The following is a 16,581-nucleotide window of genomic DNA, read 5'->3' on the forward strand; positions in this document are numbered from 1 at the left end:
AGTGATTCGCGAAAAACTGAAACATTTGCATGGTTTTGTGATAAGCAGACAAGGTTTGTACGCCTTCAAACGGCGATGGCAATCGGGGAAGGAACTCAGAAGAACTCAGAAGGTTTGTAACAGTGCCGTGAAGTTGAAGAAAATTCATTTAAAGTTTATGGACATGTGGCTGGTCAAAAATAATGAACTAACCACAGAGATGTTACAAAGGAAACTGTTCGAAGTATTTGGAGTGAATGTGTCGACCAGTCTAATAAGAAAACGACGATCGGAGTTAGGATGGAAAACTCTGGTGTCGAAAACGTGTCAGCTGATCAGCAAGAAACACAAACTGGTTTGTACATCTTATACATGATAGTATAACTATTATTATATGTTTAAATTATAATATTTTTATTGCTGGTTTGCATCATTTTTGTGTTATCGACCAGTCTAATAAGAAAACGACGATCGGAGTTAGGATGGAAAACTGTGGTGTCGAAAACGTGTCAGCTGATCAGCAAGAAAAACAAACTGGTTTGAACATCTTATACATAATAGTATAACTATTATTATATGTTTAAATTATAATATATTTATTGCTGGTTTGCATCATTTTTGTGTTATGATATGCATCTTCGCTAGCCAAGGGTTTCTGATCCGCACCGCTTCTCACGAACCCTTGGCCTATCGTGCTATCAAAAGTCGGGATTGTTTACGTCACGTGATCTCTAAGCCTATTTATAAATCAGCCAATGAAAATTGCCGTACTTTAACATCACTATTTACAGTAATGGCGGCCTCGATAGACATAGACATGGGAATTTTGAAAGAACGGTTTAATATTCAGGATTTAAAACGTATTCAGCGAGAGGGAATTACAGCAATATTAAGTGGAACAGATTTATTCGTAGGTTGTAAAACTGGAAGCGGGAAATCTCTTATATATGAGTGCATACCGCTGTTAATACCAGACTCTAGTGTACTCGTCATTGCACCATTGCAATCTATAATGAAGGAACAAACAGAAAGACTACAAAAGTTAGGATTTTCAGCTATGTGTGTCGGAGACGAAGAATTTAATGACCCTAGAATAACGAAAATGGAATGTGACTTTTTATTTGGGAGTCCAGAAGCGCTCTTGGGAGATAGAAAATGGCGCGAGAGGTTGCAGACACCCGAGTACCAGAGGAAAATTAAATTGATTGTGGTGGATGAAGCACATACAATTGTACAGTGGTAGGTCACTGTTTCTTTGAAAATTGGTATCAATTTAACCTCTACAAGTTACATAGTTTAACCACTGTCAAGAAATTTAAAAGGGACAATGACATAGGGGTGACTGGGTATATTACTTGTTTTTTTTTTTTAAGTGTTATCAGTGGGGTTAAATCGACATTCATAACTATTTTTTTTTAAAACACTTTTCAGGGGGATCGGCAGTAAAGATGAAGAACCCTTCCGGGAATGGTTTTCCAGAATAGGAGAATTACGATCCATTTGCCCTAAAGTACCCATTGCTGCATTGACTGCAACTTCATCAGCTTCTCAAAGGAGGACGATTTTGAACAAACTATGTTTCAGTAAGCATTCTGAAGTGATTGCAGAATCTCCTGACAGAGAAAACATAAAAATAACATCTGTTCAAGTTCCCAATAATGAAGATTTACACACAACATTTGGTTGGCTAATTGATGGACTAAAGGCAGAGAAAGAATCCTTCCCAAGACATGTGATATTTTCTGAGACAATTCTTACAGTCTCTAAGATATACTCTGCTTTTGTTGATATGCTAGGAAGTGATTGTAAATACGTTAATATGTTTCATAGCAAAACAAAAGAAACTCTGAAGGAAGAAATCCGAAAAGATATGACGCAGGATGGCTTTATCCGAGTTCTTATTTGCACAAACTCTGCGGGGATGGGGGTCAACTATTCCTTTTTAAGAAATGTAGTTCATTATGGATTGCCACACAAAATGGACACATTTGTGCAACAAATGGGTAGAGCAGGACGAACTGGTGAACTATCCAATGAACTTTTATTATTCAAACTGCATAAAGGGATGTTAAAAAAAGTGGATACTGATCTTGTTCAGCTGGCAAAAGATACTCAATGCCGACGCAAAGTACTGTGCAATTCCTACCTGTGCATCAAGGATGACAACAACCCTTTACATAACTGTTGTGACGTGTGTGAAAAGGAATGCCAATGTGGTGGTGAATCATGCCCAGCAACGCACCCAGCACGTATGGAAAGGAAGATCTATTGTCCTAGTATGGAACGTACTGTATCAGACCAAGAACGTGTTCTTTTAAGAGACAAATTGAGGGCATTAAAGTTTTCGTTATCCATTTCCAACACATTGCTCTCATCTGAACTGATGCATGGCCTTACAGACGATGTGATTGAAGATATTGTGGCAAAATCTGACAAGCTTTTTTCTCCCTATGACATTTTGGCTACTATGCCCATTTGGTCATATGAATTTTCAGAGAAGATATGCACTATATTAAGTGATGTGTTCGGAGACATTGAGATGTATGACTTTGATGACAGTAATGATTCCGATTGATAAAGAACAATTGTAAATGTTATATAATTTTGACACTTAACTTTGTTCATTTAAATCCTAAACCTATGTTTTACCAAATGTACTTTTTTCAATCATATAAAAGCACAAAAATGGCATTTGTTTACTCGGTCTCCCGAATTAAAGACATCAGATACTATTTAAAAGTCATGTTCATTTCCTTCCACTCATTATTAATGTAATACAGTCATACTTCGTGATATTGAAAGAGGAATTTCTAAGATATTTGAGGGATCAAAATATTAAAGGTAAAATTCCTCAATGTAAAAAAGCGTTGGACTTCCAAATCAATTTAAAATCTCTTTCTTTGGTGCCAAAGATATCCTCTTTTGAGAAATCGAAGTGCAGCTGTATTTCATTAGCAATGTTAAAGGTATAATTGCAAACTAAAAAAATAAATTACTTCAGTTGTAAGATTTTTTTTTAATTCAGGAAGTGGATTTAAACTCTGCTTGTTATATAATCAGTGATTCATACAGTTTAAAATTAATCACTTGATATTGCTAAATGAAATATTACCAGAATCTAGTAAGGTGTCAGTAAAAATTAAGACAATGAGTACAATTTCTGACTTAAGTCTTTATTAAAGAGTTCATGATACTATGGCCTGAGTTCTTCAAGAACACTTGAAAGTGCTCAACGTATATCCCGGTAATATAATCCATGATACATGTAATTCACAATGACCTAGCTTTTATATAAAAGTGTACAAAAATAATTTGTCAATCTGGTAAATTAATATGTTATAAAAGAACTAGAGAAGATATTGATTTGCACACCTTACAAAGTGTCCCAAGTTTCAAATAAGTTCGAATTTAGCTCTTTGTTTTTGTGCACTTATCCATTTGTGGAATGCTGTAGGAACAACTCTTTGAAATGGATCTACAAAGTTTGCAAAAACTCCTTCACGACCTAATATTGTTTTCATGAGCTGCCCCTTTTCTGCCTCTTGTATAATTAAAGCGATGTCCATCACTTTGCTGACGGGTGGTCTTGCAGATCCAAAATGGGATCCACATTGTCGGATGATGTTTTGTTTAATGTCATCTTGTACTTGGCTTGAAACTGCAATAACTCTAGCACTGTCATATGTCACATTAGCACCTTGAGACCGTAACTTCTGCTTTATGGCATTAACATTCATCTCCACTAGTAAATCATTTGGCACATTTCTACCAACTCCCCCATTTGTGTTAGAACAACAATTCCATTTGTACTCGAAAGCTTGACGGGGGGAAAGTAGTGCATTTTCGTAAGCAAGAAATCTCCAAAGCCACAATCTATATTTTGTGTGATGGAATGCATCTGCAAGTAGCATTTCAAACTTTGCGTTGCGGAATATTCGATTGCCGTCTGCCATTTGATAGGCATCATACGTGTCACGAAGAATTAATGAACATTTCATGAATGATGCTCTGGCTTCTGCAACACCGTCCTTGGTACAAGTGGTAGTTTCACCTTCTTGGGAAAAAGTCCAGTTGTGGATACTTTGTAAATGCCTCTTAAAATGGCCCAGAGTTTTGTAACTTTTGCTACATTCACACATGTACACTTTCTCTGCTGCATTGTAGCACGCCTGCATTTGGGAACTTTGGTTGTCCATTTCTTCCATTTCATTAGTTTCTAAAAAACTAGTACCTATAATAGAATAAAATATATTCCCTTTAGATAACATATCCTGTAAGGCAAAAAAACCCATTTCTATTATATATACTAGTTAAGTACCGTAGGACATCTTAATGACAGTGTTATTAACCTCAATTCATTTATATTTTTTACTGCAGATTTGCTCATCTATAAATGTATTAATCAAAGTAAATTTACCAGGTACAAGGACAGAATAACAATAATGGTGAAACTTTATAAAGTATAATGGAAATTAATTTGCATGTTATTAGCATGATCCACCCATCATTAAGCGTGTAATTTTTCACTCGGTTCTATTTATTATGCCTTAATGTATGTGATTATTGAGCTCGTGGTTATAGTTTAGTACCTTTCTTGATGTAGACTTCCAGAATGTGTCTTCCAATGGATTGAAGCCACCTAAGTTTGTCTTCATTTGACCATGTTGATAAGAGAGGGGGAGGCTTATTCTGCCTGGGGTCGGACTCCAGTTTTTCCATTCCAAAGTAATCCATGAATGCACTGCATATATATCCATCTAAAACATCCTCAACAAATGCAAAGTGTGCCCTGTCAAAAAAAAGTCTTATTCAACATACAAGTTGATTAATGCTGCCACAAGTTGATATTCCACAGCTACAACTGATCATGATTGCAGGTGCTCGAAAAAGAAATCGTAAGCAAATGCAAACAAATAAGATGAATCATGAAAACACAAAGATTATATTAGTACATTAATTTGCTAACTGGTAACTTTCATATTCACAAAGATATCCATTTACACAGGCATGTCCATATGTATTAGCAAAGCGAATAGGTAAGTATCATGTGATTTTTCATTGGAGGAAACAAAGAGAGAGATTGGTTTGACCTTGATTTTAGCTTTAACGATACCTGAATCTCTCTGTGACTGTGTCATGACCATGAACATCTCTTCTGTTGATAAGATTACGCAGCTGGAACAAAGATCCCTCATCTCTTGCTGACTGGCACTTGTAGAAGGTTTTGTAGATTCCCTTCAAAGGAAATAAACTCTTTTGATAAAAACATGCACTTGTAAATGTTCATCAGTTATTTGAAAGTGTTGTTAAAGTTTTGTGAAAAATATGAGTAACAGTATCATTTTTTTCTAGATGATCATTAACTCATGTATAGTACTTAATCAACTTCATTACAAAGAAATATTTTTTTTTTGATAAAGAATAACATGAAAACAGAAGCAAGACTGAATTATTAACAATAAATTGAATAATTAGTAAAACAAGGAAATGAAATTATGTTAGTATTAACATAAATAAGGCCACATCAATTTAATTTCTTGCTCATCGGGCTCATATTTAAACTCTGCCAATAATATTATAAAATTCATGCATCCAGGAAATTCTGATCTATTTCTGCCCTATTTTTTTGTACTTTAAATCGTTAAAAAAAGAATATTATTGTCCAGTCAAATTTATTTATGTTCTGCCTAAAGAATTACCCTATAAAAATAATAATTTTATTATCACCCACCAATACTTATTTTTCATCAGATTCTAAGTCTGACAAACAAGAAATTTAATTGGAGTGGCCCAACTTTAAATAAACAAGATTGAAGTCTTTAACATTCAAGCCCACCTGATCACAATGAAAATTTAACAAAGTGATTCAACAAGATCTAAAACGCTAAAACAAACACTAAACACAATAAACAACAATATATAACAATAAACACTAAAATATTAATCACCTGAATTGAAATAGAAACTGAAATGAACAAGCCAACTCAAACTCTATTCTGCTCTACAAGTATACCACAAGTAAATTCATTATCCTGTGAAATCCCTCAGGCCTATGAATCACCCCTTTCAATCTATCAAAATCATTGGGAGAGTTCAACATAGCCAACTGGGCCGAGTAAGCACGCTCATTTGTAAGTACATCTCCTCCAAAAACCTTCTTTTTGATTACTTTTGGATCTTCACCTTGACTGTGGCTTATATAGTTGTCATGAATATGTTCGAGAATAGTAATCATGTCTTCTGATTTATTTTCGCTCTTGTCGAGCAAGTCTAAGATTGAGAAGTTCGATTTCCTACTACATTCTTCAACATAGGGATGATCAATATTTGCAGGTACACATTTCTGAAGACCCTGTAGTGCTGGAATGTACTTTGTAGCTGCTTTTACAATATGGAAAACCATATCATTTTCTAAACTTTCACACTCTTCTCTGTCAGGGACAAATTGACTGTTGGGTACATTTAGTATATCAGCCTTGGGACAATCATCCGGAAGGTCACAATTCACAACCCTTCTTTGTACACCAAGCATTAAAAACCAATGATAACTCTGAACTTGCCTGGTTTTGGTCATTGAAGATGGTCTTTTGGTCCAATCAAAATTGTCTCCTATTATTTCTACTGGTGGAAGTGGTTTCCCAAGTTTAGATTCATATGAGTCAAGAGCCACCTGAATATGTCTTTTTGATCTTTCTATGTTTGCTAGGGAAGTTAACATTGTTTCTTTACCATATCCTGACGCATACTCTACTTCAGGTAATTCAATGTCCCTGATTACTTCAAGTCTTGGTAAAGTGAAGTTTTTTGATTTTTCAATACCATGAGAGGAATCAACTGAGGTACACTTTTCTGATTCAGTGAATGCATTACTATAAAGGGCAGAATGGTCACCAGATTTATCATGATAAGCACATATACTCATATGAGGCAAAGACTCACCACTATGATTACGCATAAAGGCTAACTCATGCAGCTGATTTAAATATGTATCCCCCTCCAGGCTTGATACAATAGTTTGCTGAAGGCTTTGAGTAACTCCTCCACAGGTGAGGTGGCGATACTAGAGGAAATGCAAAACAGATGCTGTCAGGCAGATTCTTTTCATACTACATGTACTTGTAAATATTTATAAATATTACTTTAAACTATTTGGAAACTTAAAGTGTACTAATCAAATACTTAAAATTGATTTTAAGAAAATGTCAAAATGTGTTTATGCAAATCACACTGGTGGCGATAATTTCAATTGTTGAATATGACATTAATATAACCCTGACAATATAACATTCTTTGATATTATTTGCATGGAAAAAAGATTTATGAGAATATTCAGGTAAAATTAGCCATTCATACAATCATTTAAAATATATTCTCATATTAGTACCATTAAAGCAGGTTTACTGAGTTCATCTGCTTTAGCTTTTATCTCTTCCTGTTGTCTCTGCTGTAATACTGTGTCCTTGATCTTTTCTCTCTGCACATCCTGCAGCTCAACTTTCTTTTTATATACTGCTTTAGGTCCAACTGACAGTCCCATGTTGCTCAGCAACCTAATAGTCTATTAGTAAATCAGATACTTTCAACTTTAAAAAACTTTAGTGTCAAATTCAGAACTTGGATGAAATTTACAAGAAAATAAATTGCTCAACAAGGAAACATGTATGAATATCACTGATATTTTATATAATTTTATTAAACTTTTACAATTACCATTTAAAACTTCACAAAAGAAACACAATTTCTAATATTCTTAAAGTTAGTAATAACCTCATCTGTGGCCCCTCCTTGATCCAGAATCTGACCGATCACATGGTGGATTGCTGACAAGTGGTTGTTTCGGTTGAAGAGAAGTACTGCTGCTGCAACTGATAACCTCAAAGAAGTAGATTTCCCCATGACACTTTCTAAAAGGCCATGTAACACTGGACACTTTGTCTTAAGCTCATGAATAAATGGAAGCATGTCCATCTCACATAAATCTTTACCGGTTGAATTGCGAAGGAAAGATGCATCACTTAATTTGCTTATTGTCTTTGATTCCTTGGCAGCTTGACCATTTATCAAAAGGTGTATATCCTTTCTTAACGCTTCTATCCCAACAATTTTTTTAGCAAGGGTTTTGCTTTTGTCACCTCTTAAAATAGACTTCAAAACACTTTTCCATTGTCCTTTTACAATTCTAGACTTAACTACTCCCTGCAATTTGCCTCGATAAGAAATCTGTATAGAAAATGATAAGATATATATAAGTAAAATACTTCTTAACCGATGAAATTTTAGAACATATGTCTGACTAAATATTACATTGTATATGGCTGGAAAAAGTTGCTTATTTTGCTTCATTACTACTAAAATGTATTGACCTCACTACATGAACATGAAGTCAAAGTAAATAAAGTGATTTCCTTATTTCATCAAAACATTTGTAAGCAAGTAAAACTAAAATATTCTTCTATTTTTCTGCCAGCACATACTGAAATACTAATACTCACTACTGTCATGTAAAAAACATTTATACAGCATGCAGAGTAAATACTTATAATTTAATAGTATATAATTTTCACATAAAGCAATATTCAATGCTTATACATGTCCCTTCATATCTTGCCAAGTAAATTCATATTATGCAATTGATCCTTGTACGTAACCTACCCTAATACTATCTGCTGGTGGGTCTTTGAAGAAAAGTTTTCTGCGCTTAGAGGATCTTGGAGTTAAAACAGGCCTCGTCTGAATACTTTTATTTGGTGTCACCACTGTTTTGTGAAATTTGTTAGGGGTCCTCTTTTCCACCGACATTTGTTTTGAGGTTACTAATTTTTTCAGCTTCCGAGGCGTGGGACTATGAATTATGTGTCTTTTCTCTTGCGAGGCTGCTTTAGCAGGAGAATTTGTCGACACCATTTTCATCTTAGCACGAACTGCACCAAGAATTTCATTTTTTTCAGCTCTCAGTGAGGCAATTTTGTGTTCTAAATCAAAGTCGATTTTTGATAGGCGATTTAATTTAGTGAAACATGGTATACAAACATACTGGTCAGTATCTATTCTTATGGATCTCTCCAATACTTCCTCTAGTTGATTTTTTACTTGAAATGCTGGGGAAGAAACTAACCGCCGCTGTTTAGGACCGATTTCGGTTGTACAAATACAGCACTTTGTATTAGCGGCCATGCTGTTATCATTCGGAACATTGTTTACGTACTTTTTTCTTTCCCTTGAGTAAACAGTATAGAAACATCACGAACGGAGACTGTACGTCATATGAGATTTGTTATGCACTTTTTGATTGGTCGACCACTTATAGTAAACCCCAATCAGAATTAAGGAAAAAAATCCCGACTTTTGATAGCACGATAGGCCAAGGGTTCGTGAGAAGCGGTGCGGATCAGAAACCCTTGGCTAGCGAAGATGTATGATATGTTACTTTACAAGTTCTCTTTATTTTTACCACAAGGATCTGAAGTGTCAATCATAGAGCTAAAATAACAAGCATTCTGGGAGTATTGCATAAGCAATACACGTCCCATACCGGTTTGTGGAAATTGTGAAAACAATGCACTGTTATGCAGAATATCGAACCCGAACATTAAAAAATTGGAATATAAAAAACTAATTTTCTCGAAAATATGTCAACCAGACGCTGCAAAAGTGTAAACTTGATCTGTAGTTTGACATTTTGAAGCTGTTCAGCAAATTTCATATTATTCCCCAAACGCATAAAGAAAAAATGTGGAAAACTGAAGTGGGACAGACAGACGGACGGACGGACAGACCGACGGACGGACGCAGAGGAAAGTTATAGTCCCCTCCGGTGAAAACCGGTAGGGGACTAATAATAAGCTGGTCAATGTAAAACATAATGAACGCTTTAATATTCAGTTAACATAAGCAAAAGCACCAAGCAAATTTTATTGTGATCTGCAGTTCAGAAGTCCAATACTCATTTAATATTCCATGTCTTAAAAAGTATAGTATTAATCAAAGTGCAGTTAGGTAGTACCAGTGGGGCCTCAGATATCCGGACGCCATATAACCGGACGCTTCAGTTTACGGACGATTTTATTTGGGAACAGATTTTTTATACGTTATTTTGTCTCATTTATCCGGAATTCCGCGTTCCGGTCTGTTTTTACCACAAAACACTGATTTTTAACTAATCTTGATTCATTTAACCGGACGGTAAAATTTGATGATACCCCAGTCTGTACAAAAGATTACCCCTGTCAATTAAGTTTCACACCTTTTCACGTGCTAGACCCTCATGAGTGGCTTGTATAAACACTGGCTTCCCAAATCACTTTTAAAAAAACCGACAGTGCTGGCCAGACAGGATTAGTCACGCCTCACAGCACGTGGCTTAGATATCTTAACTTGTGCACCTGTCAAGTGACATCGCTTTTTTAAACATCCCTGTATTTCAAATAAAAAACATGCTTTTTAATCAAGAAAACTGGAACTTTTTACAAAGCGATGTGTTTTATCTACCTATTAAAACATTCTTTTTAAAGCGAATTGTCCTATGAACGCCTGTTAGATTAAGTCAAAACCAGAAGTACAGGAAGAAAACAAAATGAAAGCATTTTAATTCATCGGAAGTGCATTGGTGGATCTAACTAGTAAACGTTAATTTTATCAATAAAATTGACTTTATTCTAAAAGTAGAAAAAGAATTTTAAATTATAATAAATTAATTATTGTGGAAATTGGCAATTCTAGAAATAGATAGTTTACATGTAAACATGGTAAATGCCAGGGCACCTATCACACTTACACAAAGAATTTAGGTAGATTCAGTTATCATTATAGTCCGGTTAATATTTCATGACAAAATGATAGAATAAAGCGGGTTTTTATTTAAATTTAAAAATGTTCATATCAACGGACAATTCTATTATTATGTGTTGCTATTTGGTATGAAAGACAAAAAACGGAGTATCAACACTGGGAGCCATTGTATACAAATACAATATCATTCATGACAACAATAGACACATTTCAAATATCCGTACACTTCACCTATCCGGACGATTGGACTTGGGATTGAAAGCGTCCGGATAACTGAGGCTCCACTGTACCTTATTACATTGTACACTGTTTAGACTACACATGTACAAATATTTGAAAACTGTTAACCGCTGAAATGTTTGATATTCAGGTGAGACAGAGTTGGTGCTTGGATGCACTCAACAATAAAGAGGATTTTAGGAACGTCATTTTTGTGAAAATACAGTAGAAATGTCATCTTCTGGACGACTATTCTTTCACCAGCCAGGATCAAAAATACAGAAAATCTGTGCACGCAAACCAAAACCCAAGCATGCATGCAAGGTAAAATGTTAATACCAGTAAACAAATGCTAATCCGTTATTATTTTGATATTTATAATGAAATGTAATAAGTTTGTAGAATTTTTGTATGTATTAACAGGTGCATGCATATGTCTGGGCTGGGATTTCGTACCGGGGAAGAACAAGCATTTGCATATTTAATGGTGTAATGGACTCAGTGGTGTACCAAGATATTCTGGACAAAAATTTCATTCCATTTGTTGAGGAAAGATTTCCAGACGGAAATCGCTTGTATCAGGTTCATGCAGGATATACATGTACATGCAACATTTTATATTGAAATTAATATCACATTCATTTCTTTAATCATGAACTGGAATGTGCAAGATTGCATTTTTGTCCTTTTTAACAGTTTCTATTGTAAGAATGATACTCAGCATTTATGTACAATATCAAACTGCAGGGATTATATTTTAAATATTTACATTTGATAGGACAATGACAGCAAGCACAAGTCGAAGTCCACCAGGGATTTGATGGCTGAAAAGGGAAAACTTGACAACGTCATGACAACTCCTGCCTCCTCTCCTGACCTCAACCCAATAGAGAATGTGTGGGCATCCATGAAATACTACCTACAGACTGTCGCTAAGCCAAGAACCAAAGATCAGCTGATTCAAGGAATCAAAGCATTCTGGGAGACACTCTCAACACCTCAGTGTGAACGGTACATAGACCATATCCATAAAGTGATACCGTATGTTGTGCTAAATCGTGGTGAAGCATCAGGATACTAACATGTGTTAAGCAAGTTGACATGCTGTTGAATGAACACAAAAACTTCAGTGTGATGGGTTCTTTTATCATGTAATAACTATTGCAACAATGTAAAATATTTCTCAGAGTTTACCACTTTTAAATATTTGATTATTTCTGTTGGTATTTGATTTATTATTTCAATTAAATATCCAACAAAGTGTTAAGTAAATTCCTTCTAGTAATCAAGAAAAGTAGAAATATGCACAGTTCAATGTTTCTTATCTACATCACAACCAATATTCTTATATTTTTTTCCTTCTGACTGCACTCTGCTTAAAACATCTTTAAGTCCAATTTTTACCAATGTCTTTGAATGATGCTTGATGGTACCATGTGCATTTGATTTTATGTTAATAAATTTAATAAATTTATTTGTTGTTGTCATAGCATTTGTCAATTTGAGACAATTTAAAAAAGAGGATTAAGAGAGCTGAATGGTGGTGGTCCTTTAATCTCATTTATAATATAAGTTGAGCTTATAAAATAATATTATACAAAAAATTCAAACTATATAAAAATTTGTTAATTAAATTTAAAAGCTAAATTATTTGTATTTTCTTTATTTTGAATAGAAGTTGAAGGCCATAAATGCCATAAATAAAAGGGCTCGATGGTTGTGGCCATTTTTAAACTGTACTGACTTAAATCTCCTTTAAAAGAAGAGCTCCATTACATAATACAGGGAAATACTCAAATTTACGAAAATAACAACCTGTTGATTTTTTTTCTTTTCTAAATTATTGCATTCAATTCATATCTGAAAGTTTTTGGACGACCTTATTGCTTAATTTGTTGACCATCTCTCATTAAATTTCCAGGTAGAACTGGATGGCAATTTGTTGAGGATCAAGCCACATTTACTATCTTATACATGTATGTGTGCATTTAACTCCTTTTCTGCACTCCAGTCTGTGATATAATTACATTTCATTATCCATATTAAATAATTGTGGTTTTTGAACATAAGGTACTTATAGTGATATCAATATCAATTAATGAATATTAACTACTGTTTACTACACAGGTATAAATGGAAATAAAACAAGAGATATATGTAGAAATAAATATTTTTTTGATTTTAGATTGAAGAAAATATGAACATTGAATACAGAATTACCTTTTGCATTATTAACAATTCATAAATAACTTTTTTATGAAAAGTCTAAATCTTCATAAACATGTAAGCAATTCTTGCATTTTTTCTGTGATAACAGTCTTCTCTTCAAAACCTGTCACAGTTAAATAAGAGGGTAATGCACACTTTTTCAATTTGAAAGTTTATCGCCGCAATGACCTAATTCCATTGTTGATGCTGTTCACAGCCTTTGTAAAGTCGGCGTAGTTTGAACCACAGTGCTCAAGGAATGCAGATTTCAGGCAGTTCCTTCTTCTTGGAGAAATGGCTAATCTTCCTTTCCGACCAAAGAAATTTCTACCAACCAGTTCCTCGTCATGGAAAAGTCTCTTTGCCAAAAGCCACATGAAATTTCCATCCGAACAAGAAGCTTCCTTGAGGTCGGACAGAATATCCCTCCTCACACGGAATTCAAAGTCCCCATACACAATGTCACACTTGTCCTTTATTTCGATGGTTGTTGAAGTAGGGCGGCATTCAAACGTTAATACCTTGTCCTTGCTTCCGGTGGTCTTCTTGTTCAGAACTTTGTGGGTCACTCCTGCAAAGGGGGTTCTCTCCAGAAACGATGTTTTCGGTGTAAACCTCCCGTCCTCTGGCACATCTTCCTGTTCCTTTCCAAACAAGGTCTTCTTAACTGGTGGTGGAGAGTACTAGTATTCTTCATCCATTTCTCTGGTTACTTCCTCACTGTTCAACACTGGTGATGTGGGTTCTCTTGCACCTAAGATAGAGTCTTCCTCAACAGGCACAATAGTAACAGACTGCATTCCTGGAAGGGGGTTTGATGTAGTTGAGGTTACCCATCTCAATACGTCGCTCACATTCATCGGCTCCTTCTTCCTCTTCAAAATAGACAGAATCTCATCCAGTTTTGAGGACACATCAGACAAGTCGGCTGGATCGCTTTGAATGCACTTGTGGTCGGAGGAGTTCTGTAAATGGTTTCGATCTGTTTGGGAATAGCCATCAGTGGTCCTCTGGGCTGTGTTCTCTGTTTGTGTTGCACTGTCTACCATCTTTTTCTTTTACAAACTGTATGTAACGATCATATCTTACCAACTGTCCCGGTCAAATTTTTATGCAAAAACTTAGATAAAATTACACCATTGTAAAGGAGGGGAGCATACATTATGACAAAATTCGTTCAAAACTAAAATATTTATCATAGATTGCACACTTCTGTAAAATAAAAAATAAAAAATGCACGTGCCTTTCCAAACCATTAACACTATTACAAATTATCATTTCATTAAATCAATGTCATAATCAACTTTGTATACGAGCCATCAATCGAAATTTCTGAGTAAGAGTTATCAAAATCACACAGCGCGAAGAAAAACAACGTCACGGTGAGTTAATAGCCTAATGTGTGTTTGAATGTTTGTTACGGGCCGCCGGAAGGCGGTCCGTTATTTGATACACATTTAAATATTGTTACTGCGTTTCTGCGGGATAGTTCTTTTTTAATAGAATTAATATTATGCTTCTTTTTATGAATTAAAGATAAATTTGCATGTAGAAATATGTTTTATGCCTTTTAAAAAATATCACATACTTTTGTTTAACTCGTAAATGAAAAAAAGGTCATACTTAGTAAACTGTCGTGCTTGGCGCGTTTTTATCGAGACTATAATCTATTTGGAAAATTTCGGAGCTCTTCATTCTTTTCAAAACAATGCATCGGGATAGGTATGCGGGACAAACTAAAAACCTGAATGTCATTAAATTTTATGTAAATGATATATTTGAATTTCTATGTGCCGTGTCAAATAAAATGACTTTGTTTGTGTATTTATTACATCTCCATGTAAAATGTGGTAGAAAATAACATGAAATGACATACATATCAATAATTTACGCAAAAATATGACATAAATGAAATTTTGAATTGACTGAAAAATTTGAACTAATCCATTTTTATTTTATCATGTGGTCCCTTGAAATCATATAAACTAATGCATTAAGTTTTAATTCAATGCAATGCAACAACAAAAAACCAAAATGGTTTAAAATACACAATCTCCAAGAGGAAAATGATGAGTTGAATTTTGCATTAGAGTAATGTACAAATCAATGTGTTCTCCATTACTTCATACTATGGCAATGATCATACAATTACCGTTAAAAATGCTTACAGTAACGAACTCTATTCTTTATGATAATAGCAAAATGTTAAGCTTCAAAACAAGTTGCTGAAAGTATATTAGAATTTACCATAACAATTAGTACAACCAACTTTTATTATCTTCTTTGTGTTGTGTTTTATGTAATTAAACAACCAATGATTCATACAACAATTATTTTTTTTTGCGGCCCATTTGACGCTTGCGTCAATATGATTTCTTGTTGTTTGAATTTAACACGCATAAATATACATTTAGTCAAGTAACGTTTAGAGAAGTAATATTGAACTCGTCACTGTTCGTTATCGAGGACACTCGGCGACCACCGAATTCGTTTTGAGCGAAGAACAACGATACGGTGAGTTAATAGATACTAGCTTAAAGCTTAAATGAATTCATAAAAGCATTTAGTCGCCATGTTAGTTTCGATCGCTCGTCTACTGCCACTGGGGTATATATATCGGTTGAGAAAGTTACGGTCGGTTGCTTTCCGATCGAGGCATTCACGTTGCACGGACTTCTAAATGCATGGACTACACATTGCAGTAAAATGTAGTAATAAGGAATAAAGAAAACAACAATCAATGAAATACAAAATATATTTATTCTTTGAAAGGATGTCCAAGGTATCCGTATTATTATGCACAGACAGTGCTGCCTTACTTCGCATGCACATCGAACACGTGGTTTGTTCATACAGAGTGTATAACGTCTGCATCTTCTGGAAAACCCCGGCGACACTACATCCAATAGAGCAGCTAAATAATAGTAAGGAAATCCAAGAAAGTAACAACGTTTCAATCCGTTCCTACAAAAACGCCCCGTTTCTAAAATCCATGCGATAATTGACATTGGTCGATCTGCCACAGTGTGTGGTTTGCGCATGTGCGATGTTATAACATACACAGGAAAACCTTCTACGCCTGGATTTCAGTCTGTCTTGTTTCGTCGTTTATTGGATATATCTTGCCAGTGCAGTGGTTGTCATATTATTTTTGATCAAAAACGCGTTTTTACAAGTCTTTTCGTCCAAGGTAACGTGTTCGGGAGTATGAAATTCCTGAATGCGGTGAAGCATGAATAGTGCTCTCGGCCTTATATAAGGGGTGTGTAGCGATGAGCAGAACAATAGAAATCGACAATTAATATGGCGGTAGTCGGAGATAAAATGGAAATAATGCGTATTGATGAATTCATGTCAGCTTCAATGTGTGTTTGAATGTTTGTTATT

The 16,581-nt window shown here is 34.8% G+C and overlaps 2 protein-coding genes across 2 annotated transcripts; one reads left to right on the plus strand and one right to left on the minus strand.

Annotated features, from left to right (window-relative positions):
• Positions 1-614: 614 nt before the first annotated feature.
• LOC109617963 (ATP-dependent DNA helicase RecQ) lies at positions 615-2,869 on the plus strand. Its single transcript, XM_034445434.2, has 2 exons — positions 615-1,218; positions 1,411-2,869. Exons 1-2 carry the CDS (start codon positions 773-775, stop codon positions 2,552-2,554), a joined length of 1,590 nt encoding a protein of 529 aa, XP_034301325.2. The 5' UTR covers positions 615-772; the 3' UTR covers positions 2,555-2,869.
• Positions 2,870-3,136: 267 nt separating this feature from the next.
• On the minus strand, positions 3,137-9,391 carry LOC109617964 (uncharacterized). The gene is made up of 7 exons (XM_034445445.2): positions 8,632-9,391; positions 7,747-8,199; positions 7,364-7,537; positions 6,919-7,039; positions 5,093-5,214; positions 4,569-4,768; positions 3,137-4,210 (listed from the first exon to the last, which is right to left on the minus strand). Exons 1-5 carry the CDS (start codon positions 9,151-9,153, stop codon positions 5,171-5,173), a joined length of 1,314 nt encoding a protein of 437 aa, XP_034301336.2. The 5' UTR covers positions 9,154-9,391; the 3' UTR covers positions 3,137-4,210; positions 4,569-4,768; positions 5,093-5,170.
• Positions 9,392-16,581: the final 7,190 nt, after the last annotated feature.

Source organism: Magallana gigas, chromosome 5 (assembly GCF_963853765.1).
Source record: "Magallana gigas chromosome 5, xbMagGiga1.1, whole genome shotgun sequence".
Lineage (NCBI taxonomy): Eukaryota > Metazoa > Mollusca > Bivalvia > Ostreida > Ostreidae > Magallana > Magallana gigas.